The sequence below is a fragment of the Ovis canadensis genome, chromosome 4, assembly GCF_042477335.2.
Source record: "Ovis canadensis isolate MfBH-ARS-UI-01 breed Bighorn chromosome 4, ARS-UI_OviCan_v2, whole genome shotgun sequence".
Taxonomy (NCBI): domain Eukaryota; kingdom Metazoa; phylum Chordata; class Mammalia; order Artiodactyla; family Bovidae; genus Ovis; species Ovis canadensis.
The window spans coordinates 80829521-80848114 of NC_091248.1; the positions used below are offsets into that span (position 1 = coordinate 80829521).

The 18594-nt window shown below is 35.1% G+C and overlaps 1 protein-coding gene across 1 annotated transcript in view; it reads right to left on the reverse strand.

Annotated features, from left to right (window-relative positions):
- Positions 1 to 4328: 4328 nt before the first annotated feature.
- ZNRF2 (zinc and ring finger 2) overlaps positions 4329 to 18594 on the reverse strand; it is a 92371-nt gene continuing 78105 nt past the window's right edge. The window contains exons 3-5 of the mRNA XM_069588117.1: positions 16284 to 16389; positions 9729 to 9808; positions 4329 to 6492 (exon numbers count right to left, since the gene is read on the reverse strand). Of these exons, the coding sequence (XP_069444218.1) occupies positions 9751 to 9808; positions 16284 to 16389 (164 nt within the window). The 3' untranslated portion in view covers positions 4329 to 6492; positions 9729 to 9750. The remainder of the gene's footprint in view (positions 6493 to 9728; positions 9809 to 16283; positions 16390 to 18594) is intronic.

An 18594-nucleotide genomic window follows, 5' to 3' on the forward strand; every position in this document is an offset into this window, starting at 1 on the left:
ATTCTAACATGTCTGCCACTAGCCTCATTCCTCTCTAATCTGAAGGGTGAATCTGATTGTGTTTTTCCTCCTAAAAATCCTTCAACCTTAGTTTGGCACATACATCCCTTTGATATTTGTTACCTGCTTACCTCTCTAGACACAGCAACTGTCCAAGAGGGTTATGATTCTATGTGCTATGTTTTCTGCCTGAGACTACTCTTCCCAACCTCCTGCTTCCCACTTCCTTTTAATCCATATGCCCTAGAGCTATGATCTATTTCTTCTTAAAGACTTAAGGTCATTCTCTTGCCTAGTCTGAGCTTAATGGCCCTTCTCCCTATCTCCACAAGAGCCTTTACTCATTATATGTTTGTTTACTTATTTGCATCACATACTAAAGATTAAATTCCTGCAGATCAGTTATTCTTCATTTCTATATTCTTAGTTCCCTAACAGTCCACAGAACCAAGCAGTGCTTAATATGTAACTGCTGAAATAATCTTCAGATTTCAGCAAGAGGGAAGATCAGAATCCACCCTGTCCTCTATTACACTTATGTTTCTTAAGTCAAGGTCTATGAATTACTCCTACACTTCATGAATGAAGAGAATAACAAAATTTATTCACAGATGGGCAAAAATATTTTTATTTATAAAAACTACTAACATTATTAAGTGCTTACTCTGTCGGGTGCATACATGTACTTTCCATTTAATCCTCCAACAACCTTGAGGTAGGCAGTAGTATTACCTGTTTTTATAGGCAAAAGTGAGGCACAGAAAAGTGTATTGCCAACATTAAGAAGATGGCAAAACTAGGCACTGTGGCTCCAAAATCCATGTTGTTAACCACTATGCTAAAAAATTCAATACCTCTTCCATCATGAAAACTGTGCTTCAAAAGATTACTCTCCTTTTAAAAACATAATGGAATGTTACTAAAATACAATCTAAATTTTAAGCTATGATTGTGCACTGGCAGACCATCATCCCTCCCTAAAATGTAATAGCTCTCCAATCACATTTCAATTACAAGTTTACAGAATATGCTTTACATTACAAATTTCACAGTACGTCTCTTTCCTTATGGTTACAGTAGTGAAGAAAGGCCTCTTTGTCCACTACCACTACGAACAGTTGCTTCTTAAGCTACTGCAGAATTTTAATATTTTATTCAGTTTTTGTGGCAATGAGTATACAAAAATAAAGAAAATTGTGACATAAGTTAATTCACGGTAACCTTTCAGAACTCAGATAATTCTGTTTTATTGTAAAGTACTGTCAACTTCTAGACATAAGGTGGATATGACAAAGTTCCCTGAAAGAATTCTTCTCTTATTTTCTACTTCTCAATAGTGGGATAATTTGGCAAGATCATTTGGAAGTCTTATTTATTAAAATATTAATAATGAATTGTTCCACTTTACAGCATACAAGTTGTTCCCAAAACATCTTCTCTATTTCTTGTGACTGATGTTTTTGATACCAGGAAAACCCTTTCTAGTAGAGGAAATTAAAAAGTATTTCGGAAGAGGTGAGGAAACCATGAACCTCTAGAGCAGTAGAGGTAAATATTCATTATTATCATGATTTTCAAATGAGGACACTCACACAGTCATTACAAAGCAATAAAATGTAATGGAGACCAGTATCATCATCAAATCCCCAAACCTCTTGTATCTCTCTATAGGATCTGCTAATTGTATTAAATGCACACAGATGCTCAATATGCTTTTGACTAACAACGAAACCTTTTCAAGATGCTGGCACCAGATTCACTGGTAACAGGTTGCCCAGAGAACTCTTCAGGTTTATAAACAGAAATCATTAGTACTTACCAATCTCAGCATACTAAATGAAAAAGGAAGTCATGAGAATCTAGTGACAGAAGAAATTAGTCACTTCTGATTATAAGACTTGCAATCCTGGAAGATGTCACACAGTCCAAAGCAGAGTTAAGAACCACAAAGCTGGTTAACAGATACTATAATATCACTTTTTAAAATTTCATTTCTTTCTGGGATGTGAGTTTATGCCATGCAACCAACAAGCAACCAACAATTTATCTTATTAGCTATTGGTCTCCCCTAAGTATAGTAATGTTGCATTTTTGACTAAAACTAAACATTATCAAATCTGATTTTCTTTGATGTCTCTTACTTTCCATAGAGAATCAGACAACTTAAAAGACAAGGTATTTCTGATTCAATACAGGAATTCTGTGATTTGAAAAGAATATCCCTAGCTTAAGCACAGCATTCATAGAATATGGTTTATTTGTAGTATTGTCTAGTGAAAGTTGCTCAGTCATGTCTGACTCTTTGCAACCCCATGGACTATACAGTCCATGCAATTCTCCAGGTCAGAATACTGGAGTGGGTAGCCATTCCCTTCTCCAGGGGATCTTCCCAACCCAGGAATGGAACCCAGGTCTCCCACATTGCAGGCAGACTCTTTACCAGCTAAGCCAACAGGGAAGCCTATTATTACATAAAAATTTTTACCAGCTGTTCCTGAATAAGGATCACTACTATACTAAGTAGCAATTTCCTATATACATATACATATAAATCAAGTAACAATTGAGTTTCAGAATGAAAAAATCTGGGTAGAGAAGAAAAGGGGACAACACCACAGATGATGTAACTACCATAATATTTCTCATAATACAGCAAAGAAAAAGATCAGAAGTTACATACTTCAGAAATAGAGAATGGGCCAAAGACAAAATACTGGCATGCTAGATTTTTTTTTTAACTTAGACAATATCTGTACATGAACAAGGGATACTTCACATTTAACCACCCATTGTCAGTATGTTCTGAGTTAACCTCAAGATAAATCAGAATGCAAGAAAATAGCCCAAATGAACTAAAAAGCTTCCTGCAACTAACAGGTTGTACTGTATTTAGAGCAATATGTATCTCTATGCAGTTTTATAAAATTCTTAATAATCTGACTTATCTGGAAACTTTCTCTGTGGAAATGTAAGATGACTATTAATAATCAATGTATAATAACATGGATATCAATCAGATGGTTAAGTCAATTATTCTTGAATTTTAAAAATGTTTCATGTTTTGTTCAAATGTAATTTCCCTTTTTCAATTCTGTTAGTAAATTAAATTAGGTAATATTTACATTAAATTACAGTCCTTTTTCAACTAAAGGAATATCCTTGTGTCTTGCTATAATGTTAAACGACTGCTTTTAAACTCCACTAAATCCAAATTTAGAAAGCAAACTAAACTTTGAAAAAAATCTGGTATTTTCATTAACTCAAGATACATACTGAAAATATGCTCCCTCAGGCATTTTGGGGCTACATTCCAGTAAACTGTTTAGTAGGTAAAAACTGAAATAACTGTATAATATTCAAAAGAAATAGAAAACTTGCACTAAGAATCAATCAAAACCTACACAGTATCCAAGTTAACAACATGACTTTTTAGTTGCTTTGGCTACTACAAAAAAAATGAGTTAGAGAAACCATTATCTATATTTCAATCACAAACATTACTCTTAAAATGCACTCTATATCTGATTTAGGACCAGATCTGAAATACAGATTAAGATTATTCTTAGTTTATTTCTCTGGGAAAGAGCCAAAAGAAGACAGAATAATTGTACTCATATACATCCTTACACTCTTTTATACATTCTAGGGGAAAAAAAATCCGATCAGCATGAGTCAAAATTGGCAATAAACCCATTAAAAGAAAAGAGTGGCACTAAAGTAAAATTTCAGAATATACTGCTTTCTATATACCTAACTTTGATCTTACTTAAAAACAAGTATTTACAAAGTTTCTAGAAAACTAGAACCAACTTGATAACTAGGGTTTCAATCTTTATTTTGTCTCCATAATATTCAGCCGTCAGCAGTTTCAGCTACACATTTAAACATCTAATGTGATTTTATTTGGTATCTTTATATAAATTTATAAATATTATAAGTGACATTATGCACAATGTTACTTATGATATTTTCCAGATTAACAATTTTGACTTTAAATAAAAACTGGAGCATTTGGGCTTTAAAATTTTTTCAATTTCTAAATTCTTCTTTTTAAGAAGTCACTGATGGAGACTGAATTTAAAGTTAAAAAAAAAATGCTACCTTTTGTAAATTTTAACAAAAAGGGATCACTATGAACAAATTTATTAATAAGTAAATACCGTTCTAAACAAATTATCAAGTAGCACTCGACACTGGCAAACAATGAACTTTCTTTTCAACCACAGGAGCTTCTATTGCAGGAGCTGCAGCACAGAACCTTATGACAAACAAAGGCTAAGTGAATAAGACTGTGAGAGTATGGTACTGGATAAAGAAGGAAAAGGGAATTTAGACCAATAAACTTTAAAAGTCAGTGAGTAAATTATATCAGAAAATCAACTTCCAGGAAAACATCAACAGCTAACTACACAGCTATAGTAAATCTTTTCCTTTAAGAATGGAATACAAAGTAATTCTTACCATAACAACATACCAGTAGAAAAAAAAATTATTCACATTCTAAGAGGTTTTTCTTGCTCTGTGTGTGTGTGGGTGTGTGTGAGTGAGTGAGTGACAGATAAAGAGAGCACGCACATGAGAGCAAGAGGGAGAACTTACAAAACTGAAAATGTGAACTAAAATGCATTCATATTAAGGTTTCATGATAACAAAAAATTTAAGAAGAGAATATTTTCCTTGAGGAAAGAATATTTTACACAACTGGTTAAAAAAGCACCTATGAAACTGTGCTGTCAGCTTGTCACAATGGAGGTTTAGGATTCCTTAATCAACCGCACCATAACAGAAGGCATTTCACAGCATAACTTTAGGGAAAATGTTATCTGCTCTAGAATCACACAAATAACAATTAAAAACTCTTTTTAAAAATTGTTCATAACACACAAAATTTTCTGGGTAGCAGCAGTCGCTCCTGTACGTGCCCTTAAAAAAATATATGAAACAGAAGCAACAGAACGAGGGAAGAAAATGGAGAAGGATAAGAGCAGCAGTAAAAGAGAAAAGCAAATACTTAAATACATTAAAGAAAGCTTAAAAGAAGGAAACAGTACTGTGTACCTCTTAATTATTCCGAGTAAAGTGCACTGCTTAAATCGTCCTCTGATAACATTTTCCCTATGTTGAAAGCATGAAATTTATGAATTGGTATTTTTGATACTAAAAAAAATAAAGACATTCATTGTTGCAGCCCTGATAGCTCTCTTCCAGTACTTTTTAACCATTCAGATGTATTTTGTGGGAATATTTATTCACATAATTTTGCTTAATACATTTCTTTCTATACAAGACTGAATTTAAAACTAACATTTTAATTATAGTAATAACACATTAATAAATTATAAATTAACAAAATCTTCATGTCTGCTTTAAAAAATCATTTATCAAATGCTAAACTCCAGATTATCTGGAAAATTAAAGATGCAAATTGCTATAAATCTGGCATCCCAATTAAATTGATTTTTAAAAGTATATAAAAATGTCCCTCAAATTATTCCAAGTTCCACTCAAGAAAATTTTATTTTACCCTTTTCATAAGTTATTAAAGTATTACAACCTGCTAAACATTTTACCTAAATGTAGGAAAACTGCCTGGAGATGCAAAGCACATTACATGAAAAGAACAAATAAAAATACCCGTTAAAACAAAGTTATTATAGCTGGCAGCACTTAAAATTGGTAATTATTTTTTTTTAAGTTGCATAGCTGCAAGATGATTCATTGCTGATTACCTGTTGAGCAGTTTTATTTAAAAAGGAAATAACATATTTAATAAATTGCAATTCAGTAGATAATCCTAGATTTAATTAATTAGAATATGTAACTTGATTTTTTATTCTTTGGACTGCATCCTGATAATGTTAATAATTTAATTTAAAATAGTAACATACTGTAGCTTTCCTATGTAGAAACCTATTTTCTACTCTTGGGGGAGAAAAAAAATCGAAGAACTTGAGATCATGGTCTACATTCAGAGAATGTTTTACTGCTTGATTACATTTCTTGGTTTCACATTTAAGACTTCAATTTTTAAGAAGTAAATTACGTGGTCTTCAATTTAAGAACTGATGAATGCAGGAACATCATGTTGGGAAAATAAAGGGTCCCCAAACTAAAAACCAAAACAAATCAAACACAAGTAGTTGTGCAGCCCTAGAGAACTTAATAAAAAGAAAATCAACTTGTAAATCAGTTAACTTTGGCATCTGCATACAAAATGTTCACCAGTATTACCTATGTAGATGACTACTAAGGGATGTGCAGCATTTTCAAAATCCCTGTGTGTCCTTTAAATGCATGTCTGGTACACTGAGTTCTGTGGCAACTGTCCTCTCTCCAGCAGGATTTTTTTCCCATATGATTGTCCACCTCTGCATTACTGAGTCTCACAGAACTTAGATATCTGGCTGAGTGTGCCTGCATTTTGTTTTTGTTCTTCCAGAGACAGATCTTCGTATCCTCCTGGGTTTTCAAGCATCTTGAAGTCGAGGAAACCTGTGTAAAAGCAGATACATTAAGCTTAAGCAACGGTCCATGATAGTAACACAAATCAAAATTAAACACCTATTTCCCCATGAACATTGCTTTAGACTGTAAATTTTCATACACTTAGCATTATAAAAAGCTGATAAAATCTGTGTTCTGCCAAGAAAAAAATCAAGGACACCAAAGGACAAATTAACGCTTAAAATTGTTACCAAAAAAACCCACACCAAACAGTCCTTCCCCCTCCACAATAAAGACTACAATAGAGTAGAGAAAGTACGAACACACACATATACACAATTCATTAATCCCTTTCCAAGTTGCCCAAAATCTCAAATTAAGAGTAGTAAATTATTTCCTAACTAATCAAGACCTTAGATATTCATGTATCTCTATTTTAGGCTGACTACTAAATTCATATGCTGAAGAGTATCAGTGCATGTTGCCTTAAAAAAAAAAGTTTTAACACCGAATCCTCTTCAAACTCATACACTTTTAATCCAGGACAGCTAAAGAGACAGGAGGATTCATCATTTGACAAAGGCAGTCAGAACAAAGACAAAATATGAGTTGAGAAATCCCATGTATATACATTCTTAGAAATGACTCATCATTTGAAAAGACCCATAGAGACAGATTCCATCGATTCACATCCAAACCCAGGTTCCACACTGGGAAAAAAAAAAAAAAAAAAAACTAAAGAAGAAGATAGAAGATAACACTGATACACAGGGTAAGGAAACTGAAATGCTGTTTAAAACCAACACACACAATGTTGCCCAGAAGATGAGATGCCGTGTTCCCATACACCCCATAAGCTCACTGTGACACTAAAACAAAGATTTAGCTGATTAGACCAGGTAATAACAGATTTTATATCAGAAATCTCCACTTACAAACAAAAAAGTTTACTGACTAAAAAGACAAATTTTACTTATGGGTGAAAGACTTAGACATATTGTTTTTGGTTCATAAAATACTATATTTCATTCTATTAGCGCTGGTGTTAGTACTTCTCTTAAAAAGCTTCTATATTTTTAGCCATAGCTTTACTTTAGTGACTCAGATGTAAGGTGACACGGAAGACATTCCAAAGCATCTTCCTCTTCAAAATCCCTTTAACAAAGTGAGATAAAAGTATACATGGATGCATCCTCAAAATATCACTCCCATCACCTCATCTTACACAGTAACCTCATTCCGACTCATACTCCAATGTGTCAACGTATGATCTGAATCATCTCATAGTGAAAACGTTCAAAAGCTGATAGTTCAGCCAGGACTTCATATTTCACATGTGTAACCCTACTGTTATTAATTAATACAAAGGTCTCAAAGGTGCAGCTCTTATTCCAGCTGCCATAGCTGTTATTAAGTTACCTCAAATCTCCTTTGTTAATATTCTAATCTGTCGCTATTAAATGATCCTCATTAAGAACAACAGAATTCCTCAAATGTGTTTATTATCACAACACTTCATATTTAAGACCAGGAGTTACTGAAATAAAAGGAAGTTGGGGGGACAGCACAGGACTGGAAATTAGGATACTATCTGCTCTAGTTTCCTGCCTGCGATCACAGACATTCAGAAAAGATGGCTCTGTGACTACCTTGAGCCTCTGAACACAGAGGCAGTAACTCCTTCCAAAACAATTTCAAGATGGGCTAAAATATTCTGCCTTCATGTAAAACACAATACTTTATACCATTCTGAAGTGATACAAATGAAAAGCTTTTCATACAAATGAAGTTAGCAATTAACTTATTTCAAAGCTAAATGATGTCATTCAATTCACTTCATGGAACTCAAAAAGAATACACAAGTGAGGTTTTGAGATTTTCATTCAATTCACTATACATTTTCAGAAAATGCAGAATCATGAATAAGCTATGTCAACAGTGCAAAACAAATTCTGTATCTGGTTTAAAAATTCTTTTCTTCTGTCTACTGTGTAGATAGGATACACAAGTGAAAGATAAAATTGAATGAATGACTATAAAAACAGCTTTCTGAGGAAAATGTTCTCACTAATAACAGCAAAACAGCAGACAATACAATCTTTGGGTTCAATTCCCAGCTCTACTAAGGAACTAGCCCTGTGACCTTGACAAGTCAAGTTTCTTACCCTCTCTAAAACTTAGTTTCCTCATCTGCATTATGGGAGTAGGTAAAGAGTACTGAGCTCAAAGAATTGTTATAACAATTAGATGAGTTATTAACAGATGTAAAATGCTTAGATCAATGCCTGGTACATAATCAGTTCAGATGTTCAGTTATGTCCGACTCTTTGCGACCCCATGAACTGCAGCACACCAGGCCTCCCTGTCCATCACCAACTCCCAGAGTCCACCCATACCCATGTCCATTGTGTCGGTGATGCCATCCAACCATATCATCCTCGGTCGTTCCCTTCTCCTCCTACCCTCAATCTTTCCCAGCATCAGGTTCTTTTCCAATGAGTCAGCTCTCTGCATCAGGTGGCCAAAGTATTGGAGTTTCAGCTTCAACATCAGTCCCTCCAATGAACACCGAGGACTGATCTCCTTCAGAATGGACTGGTTGAATCTCCTTGCAGCCCAAGGGACTCTCAAGAGTCTTCTCCAACACCACAGTTCAAAAGCATCAATTCTTCGGTGCTCAGCCTTCTTCACAGTCCAACTCTCACATCCATACATGACTACCGGAAAAACCATAGCCTTGACTAGACGGACCTTTGTTGGCAAAGTAATGTCTCTGATTTTTAATATAATAACACAATATAAATGTTAACTAATTATTATGACTGAAGAACTATAATATATTGCATTACCTAAAAAACATACCTGGGAAGTTAGAAGAAGAGTGTGGAATTTGATTCTGTTGCTAACTATATAACCTTGGATTGTTGGGACAACACGCTTCTTAATGTCATGGAACTTAATTACTCTGACCCTTGGGTTTCTCATCGGTAAAATGGGGTCAGGATAGTAGTTCATGGTGTTTTTGAGAGCATTAAACTAAAATAAGTTAAAGTGCCTTAAAGTACCAAAATTGCAGAGTTTACTTAATACATGATTCTCTTCAGGAAATCAAGAAAATTGTTTCTTTGTAACTTTTCATGTGAGTTTTCTATACAGCAGCCTAATACAATGTCTGGAACACATACACACCTCAGTGACTAAATCAATGAATAAAAACGGTGGTTGAGAATGGATGACTCAGGTAACAGTTTAAAAAGCAATTTTTTAAAAAAAGGGAAAATTACCTATAAGACAGGAAGTTGATGCTTAGTCTGAAGGGTGCTCAGGGCAAGATCTATTTACTTCAAACCATTCATCTATGCAGCTAGAAAAGTAAAAAACAGAAAAATTGAAACATGTTTATTTATCTATATAATAGTTAAAAATGCTTACTTATTGATATTAATATCTCTATAGAAGAAGAATGATATTTTTAATGATATTTGGCATATATAAATAAAAGAATATTTTTATTACATTCTGATTATTCTAAGAAGGAAATAAATCTTTGCAAAATTATGCTATAAAGTACTTTAAGGTTTAAACAGAACCACCATTCCCAAAAGAGAACCTGAAGAACTACCACTTGACCGATATTCAAAGTTAAACGCCAAATCTGGACAGATATCTGTCTCCAAAATAGTTGTTCAAATTTATGCAAATGTCAACCACAAATCAAGCTTTTAAACTTTAATTCTTGACAATACTATACATCACATTTTAAAAGACTGTATTTATATGGGAGTATTGAAAACCTAATTCTATCCCTTTCTTCTGACAATACATGTACAGATACAAATAAATATACCATCATCCATTTATAAACTATCTTACAAGTTGATAGGAAGTTAAATATCAGGGTGCATATATAATTATCATTATAGATCTGCACTGTTCAATGCAGTAAGCCACGAGCCACATATGGCTATTTAAATTCATTAAAATTAAAGAAAAATCCACTTGCTTCGTCACACTAGCCACATGTCAAGCGCTCAACAACCACATGGCTAGTGGCTACTCTACTAGATAAAACAGACATAGAACAGAAAGTTCTATGCAGAAAGTTCTAACGACAAACTCAAGGCCTTAAGAACTTAAGTAACTTGCCCAACAGCTAGGAAATTACCCAAGCAGATTGCTTTTCAAGTGTCAAACATTCTCACAGTTAACAGTGCAAATTAATATATTCCACAAAGCCAGATGGCTTGACTAATATGCTGAAGGGCAAAATTAATAGTTATCCATCCTCACAGGTTGGTTTGATAGGTAAAACCAATAGATAAATTTAAAAGGAAAGAAGGTAAAAGATCCCATCCACACGATATTCTTACAAATATTTTAAAACAATTTCTGTTGCCATTAAGACTTTTGCTGTCTAAATAAACATGCCCATTTGACTTACGACACTGTTTTCAACTTGCTGTTTGACTCACTTCTGGTCTACCAGAATGCCTCTTAACAAAATACTGAGAACTGAACAAAATACGCCAAATGTGTTAACAATTCTCAGTACATCTGAATGTCCAGTTCTGTGATCTAAAATGGGTACTTCCTATTTTATAACCATGTGATTTTAGTTCATCTTGACAAAGAAGGCATTTAAAATCTCCCCTTCTTAGATAAGCTGCTATGAACCCATGTTATTTAAAATATTATATTCCCCTCCCAAGATCCAGCAGGAAATCACTCTTCTGTACTCTAAAACTGTGTGTATGTATTCCAAAATAACATATAGGACTGCTTCCATGTTTTACATATTGAACCTTTGTTATATGTACTGAAAGCACTCTGACATCTAGTTTTAAAATTTTTTTATAGGTCAGTTCAGTCGCTCAGTCGTGTCCAACTCTCTGCGACCCTATGAATCACAGCACGCCAGGCCTCCCTGTCCATCACCAACTCCCGGAGTTCACTCAGACTCTAGTCCATCGAGTCAGTGATGCCATCCAGCCATCTCATTCTCTGCCATCCTCTTCTCCTCCTGACCCCAATCCCTCCCAGCATCAGAGTCTTTTCCAGTGAGTCAACTCTTCGCATGAGGTGGCCAAAGTACTGGAGTTTCAGCTTCAGCATCATTCCCTCCAAAGAAATCCCAGGGCTGATCTTCAGAATGGACTGGTTGGATCTCCTTGCAGTCCAAGGGACTCTCAAGAGTCTTCTCCAACACCACAGTTCAAAAGCATCAATTCTTTGGCACTCAGCTTTCTTCACAGACCAACTCTCACATCCATACATGACTACTGGAAAAACCATAGCCTTGATTAGACGGACCTTTGTTGGCAAAGTAACGTCTCTGCTTTTGCGTATGCTATCTAGGTTGGTCATAACTTTTCTTCCAAGGAGTAAGCATCTTTTAATTTCACGGTGGCAGTCACCATCTGCAGTGATTTTGGAGCCCCAAAAAATAAAGTCTGACACTGTTTCCACTGTTTCCCCATCTATTTCCCATGAAGTGATGGGACCAGATGTCATGATCTTTGTTTTCTGAATGTTGAGCTTTAAGCCAACTTTTTCATTCTCCACTTTCACTTCATCAAGAGGTTTTTTAGTTCCTCTTCACTTTCTGCCATAAGGGTGGTGTCATCTGCATATCTGAGGTTATTGATATTTCTCCCAGCAATCTTGATTCCAGCTTGTGCTTCTTCCAGTCCAGCATTTCTCATGATGTACTCTGCATATAAGTTAAATAAGCAGGGTGACAATATACAGCCTTGATGTACTCCTTTTCATGATTCAAAAAACAGTTCTGAATTTTAATGTAGTCAAATACTTCAACTTTTCAACTTTTTGTGGAGAGGTTATCTTAGCCCCCAAAATAATTCCTTGCCATGAGGTTAAGAACATCTCTCTATATTCTTTCCAATACTTTAGTTTCCATAGGCAGTTAACCTAGAATTAATTCTTATTTCAAAAGTAAAATAGAGATTCAATTAGTCTTTCATGTCAATAACTGATTCCAGTGCCATTCAATGAATATTTATTCCTTATTATCTTTACTATACTGTAATACCACGTTGGTAAACCAATTTTTCCATTTATTCATGTTAAACACTTATATAGCATCTATTATTTGCCAGCACTTTCTAAAAATAACTCATTTAAAACCTCAGAACTACTCTACGAAGTTAATACTAGTGCTTCGTTTTACAGATTAAGGCACAGGAAGTAACTTGACCAGGATGACACAATGAATTAGCAGAGGGGGTGGGACTCAAATTTTAGGAATCTTGACTCTTAACAGTCCATGTCCTTGCAGTTCAGTTCAGTCGCTCAGTCCTGTCTGACTCTTTGCGACCCCATGGACTGCAGCACGCCAGGCTTCCCTGTCCACCACCAATTCCTAAAGCTTGTTCAAATTCATGTCCATCAAGTCAGTGATGCCATCCAACCGTCTCATCCTGCCGCCCCCTTCTCCTCCTGCCTTCCATCTTTCCCAGCATCAGGGTCTTTTCCAGTGAGTCAGTTCTTCACATCAGGTGGCCAAGTATTGGAGTACTGGCCATGTTCTTCACCTCCATGCGATGTTGAATCTCCATTTTATATGCATGAGTGTTTATGGACTCTATTCTTTTCCACTTACTTGCCTATATTCTCTCCATACCACCTCAGTTAAGAGTCTTACAGTGAATCTGTATAGGATAAGTACCCCATCACCACCACCCAGCATCACTTACTTCTTTATGATTGTCTTGACTATTCCTGACCCTTTGCTCTTTTGTCCATATATATGTAAGAAACAACTTGTCAAGCTATCTGAAAAAACTAGTTGAGATTTGATTGAAATAGTATTAACTACATAGATTTGGGTGCAGTGACATCTTTATGATATTGAGTTTTCCCATCCACAAAATCGTATGCCACGTATTTTAGACTTTCTATAATATCTTCGAGGAATGTTTTAAAATCTTGAATATCTTTTTGTAAGATTTATTCTTAATAAATCTTATTCCTGTTGCAGTTTCTGTTGCTATTAATGTTATTATCCTAAAAAAGTTATATATATATATATATTTTTACTGGGATATGAATGCAACTTATTTCATATGTTGAGCTCCTATCAGACAACCTAGCTAAATTCTTATTAATTTTAACACATTATCTGTTATTATTTGCTTTTGATTTTAAATTAATAGCAAATAGAGTTTATTAATATAGTCTTCTTCCTTTGCTAATGAGGTAAATTATATACACAAATTTTCTAATCATATAGTGTTTTTACATCACTATTAATAACATAAATCCAATTTGGTCAAGAGGCTTTATTTTACATATATACTGATGAACTTGGTTTGCTACTGTGTTTTCGATTTTGCATTTATGTTCATAAATGAGAGTGTCTTTTAGTTTTCTTTCTTATACTGTTCTTGTCTGACACGGGTATCAAGTATATACTATACTCATAAAATAAGTGGGAGAACCGTCCATCATTATCTACTTTTTGGAGGAATTTATGATTATTAACACAGTGTTTTGTTGTAGCTGTTTAGTTGCTAAGTCATGTTCGACTCTTCGTGACCCTATGGACTGTAGCTCGCCAGACTCCTCTGTCCATGGGGTTTCCCAGGCAAGAAATACTAGAGAGGGCTGCCATTTCCCTCTGCAGGGGACCTTCCCAGCCTAGGGACAGACCTGGCGTCTCCTGCATCATAGTCAGACTCTCTGCCACTGAGCCATCGCGGAAGCCCACCCCATGTTCGGCTACGTGGTCAACTTGCCATCAAACTGTCATGGCAGGCCTGTCTTTAGTGTTTTGTTTCGGCTTTTTAAAAACCAGTTGTTACTTTCAGGGGCTAGTCTTAATAACTACTTAGGATAGTTACTACTTTATTTGGATTTCCTATTTCTTTTTGAGTCATTTTGGACAATATTATATTTCTAAGCAAATTACCTGTTTTAAAATTTTTAGGTGAAAAGTATAAAATTTTTCACAGAATTTTCCAACTATTTTAATTCCTGTTATATCTAAAGTTATGTGTTCCTTTTCATTCTAACACTGTTTATTTTTTCCTTCTAGACACAATCTTGCCAGTGGCTAACCTATTTTATTATTCTTTTCAAAGAATCAACTTTTGACTTTGTTAGTCTCTATTCTAGTGTATAATTTTTTCATTCAATTTTTTCTTCTCTGATCTTTGTTTCCTTTGTGTTTATCCTGCTATCAATTTTCTAATTCAGGTAAAATCTTGGACTATTGATTTCCAGTCTTTCTTTCCACAGTAACACAAATCTTGCAAGGATCACCCTAGAAAAATGCTGAAAAGGTTTTCATTATTATTCAGAATATTTTCTAAGTTCCATTATGATTTCTTCTTTGATCTATAAGTTACTTAAGAGTATTTGTGAAGATCATTTATCTTTTGTCATTGACATCTAACTGCGCTCAGAGAACAAAACAGCTTTCTGTATGGTACCAGCTTTTTGTGGTTTACTAAGATCTGCCTTGTGGCCTAGTACATGACCAATTTCTACAATATTTTGTATGTTCCTGGCAAGAAAATGTATTCTCTAAATTGCTGAGTGTAGATACATCCATTAATACTCATGAGATCAAATCTGTTCACCGTACTGTTCAATTTTTCTAGGTCTTAACTAGTTATGTGTTTGACTCAATGAGAAGTATATTCAAATTTTCAATTACCATGATGATTTCTCAATTTTTTCTAACCATTCTACAAATATTTTACTTTGAGACTGTGTTCTTTGGTGCAGGAAAGAATGGAGTTTTTATATACTATTATCATCATATAATGATTTGGAGGGATTGATAATGATAATGGAGGGATTCCCTGGTGGCTCAGACAGTAAAGCGTCTGCCCACAATGCGGGAGACCCGGGTTAGATCCCCAGGTCGGAAAGATACCCTGGAGAAGGAAATGGCAACCCACTCTAGTATTCTTGCGTAGAAAATCCCGTGGATGGAGGAGCCTGGTGGGCTACAGTCCATGGGGTCGCAAAGAGTCAGGACATGACTAAGCAACTTCATTCATGGATCATCATATAACACTAGTAATACTTTTTTCAATAAAGTTAATTTTCTCCAATATTAATTTAGCTTTGTCAGTTTTATTTATTTAACATTTGCCTGGATATAGTCTTCTATCCCTTTAAGTCCATATTGTTCTGTACCCTTATGTTTAAGTGTGCTGCTCATCAACAGCATATTCCAACCTTTTGTTTTCACCTTGTTAGTTTGACCATTTGGATTTATTATAATTCCTGATATTGGATCTATTTTTGCCTCTTTGTTTTGGTACTATTTACTATTTTCTCCAACGTCCACACCCTGCTTTTAAATAAAATTCCAAGTTATTTCCACTATTGCTTTTAAAGTTATAGTTTTCTGTTCTTTTTGTAGTTTACTTTAAATCATCTTAAATCAAATTTTTCCTTGTTGCCCTAAAACCAAAACACTTTATCAGAAACCAGATGGGCTTTGGAGTCTAACAGACATGGCTGGAATCTCAGTTCTTTCATTTATTCCTAGCCATGTGACCATGCCCCCCAGCTTATTTCCTCAACGGTACAATGAGACTGTTGTAATGCTTACATAAGATAACCTATTCAAGAAGCTACAGACAATACCTGGGTCATAGTGAATGCTTAACAAATGGTAGACTATGAGATGTAAACAGATTTTTATTACCAACAAGGGAAAAAAAGCCTTTTTAATTTTTTTTAAAGAAATGGGGGAAGGGAGTTTCAATCAAGAAGAAACCTTTCATCCCTAACTACAAAATTTGAAACTTTGAGCAAAGTCTTTTAGTCTAATATCAATTTGGCTGACATAAAAGCAAACTCACCCTTTATGATATATGCACAGACAAGGCAGCCGTGCTATAGTATCTCCCTGCTGCAGTTCTTCAAGGCATATTGCACATTCCCCAGCATCTTTACTCAGTACGTCCTCTGAGAAAAAAGAAAATGCATTTAGGACAACAGAACTAAAAGAATTATGTGAATGCTGACTTATACAGAGTGGTGTCTGGCATATTTTTGTCAGAAGCACATAAAATTCAGCACCTATATTTGAAATACTATTTGTAACTCACTAAACAATGTTTACCTTTACTTACAGTGTCTCTCAATTTCATTTAGATTTCACGGAGGCATTACAGTTAATACAAACACAGTATACAATCTTTCAACTCGCAAACAACTTTGCTATAAAGTTTTATCAGTAAGTCAGTTATTTGTAATTTAGAATTCATCCTACTAACCAATATTAATCTCGTGCCCAAAGATCCTTCCAGAGAAGGCAATGGCAACCCACTCCAGTACTCTTGCCTGGAAAATCCCATGGATGGAGGAGCCTTGTAGGCTGCAGTCCATGGGGTCACTGAGAGTCAGACACGACCGAGAGACTTCACTTTCACTTTTCAATTTCATGCATTGGAGAAGGAAATGGCAACCCACTCTAGTGTTCTTGCCTGGAGAATCCCAGCGACGGGGGAGCCTGGTGGGCTGCCGTCTATGGGGTCGCACAGAGTCGGACACGACTGAAGTGACTTAGCAGCAAAGGTCCTTCCCTGGTGGTTCAGTCAATAAGGAATCTGACTGCAATGTAGGAGACTGTCTGCAATTCAGGAGATCTGGGTATGATCCCTGAGTCAGGAAGATCCCCTGGAGAAGGAAATGGCAACCCACTCCAGTATTCTTGCCTGGGAAATCCCACGGACAAAGGAGAGGAGCCTGATGGGCTACAGTCTATGGCATCACAAAGAGTTGGACACAACCGAGAGACTAAACCACCACCAAGCTAGGTCAAAAAAGTATAGAGAGTGTAACATGGCAGAAAAGACATTAAAATACTATTATAATTTTCAAAATTCTAAAGTAACAAAATTGCATAAGTTAAAGAAATCATCTTGAATACAGGACTTTAAAAAAAAGATGCTTAATTCAAGAACATACAAAACGAGGGAGATCAAAGCTTCTGTGTAGATTCTGAAAGGGACTTTTAGAAACGAGGATTTCAGACACTGGGCTCAACAATTCTTAATCCTTTTCTGCAACTATGCAAAGTTTATCCCAGACACCAATTAGATTCACTTGCAAAAGACCTTGCAGGGTATTTTAAACACAAATACTACTATGGTGAAACCCTTTATAAAGCAAAATTTCCTTTTGAAAAAAAGAAAAAGAAAAGCAAAACAAAACAAAAAAACCCATCAAGGTTTTCTCAATTTATGTTTTATACTGAAAATTTAACATATTTTAACATTAAATTTTAATTTTTAGAAGGATCGATCCTGCCTAAAAGTATATTAGTATATACTTTGTGACTCTTTTTAAACAAGAAATAACTAAAACATGCCATTACTTTAGAATATGGAGAAACTTAAGTTTAGAGAACAGAAAGCAAAAGCAGGAACATGCAATATAAATTTATATCACAAATAGATAAATTACTGCTTTGGAAATAAAACTCAAACAAGCTAAAAGGGAAAAGCTGCATTAATCTCTCCCTAAATGCTTAACACAGACCAATGTAGGTAAGTTTCCTAATAGCTCCTTTTACAAAAATCCATTCTATAAATAGTTTCCCCTTTAGTGATTCATTTTGAGACAGCACATTAAGAGGAAATACAGCTCTGTTCAGTCTGTAGAAAGGAAGGTACCAGCAGATGATTTACCCATTAGGCCAGAGAGGGCAACGGGGCAACTTCCAAAGCAAAAGGAAAGGCCTTGGTAAGAAGGTCTATGCTCTCAGAATTTAGGGAATATGACTGAGGCAATTTTAGCTAACTATTGGGTAGCTCACGAGCTAATACATCACATCAAAGATTTAACCAGAAAAAGTTTTCGGCAAGTGGAACTGGGTAAATGGAAAAATGCTAATTAACACCCCCCTATAAAGACCTACAACACCTTCTGGAACTAACACCAAAAAAAGATGTCCTTTTCACCATCAGGGATTGGGACGCAATGTATTAAGCCAAGAGATATCCAGAACAACAGGCATGTTTTGCCTTGGAGGACCAAACAAGGCAAAGGCTAACAGTTTTGTCAGGAGAACACGCTGGTCATAACAAACACCCTTTTCCAACAACAGAGGAGATAATTCTACACATGGACATCACTGAATTGTCAATTCTGAAATCAGGCTACGTT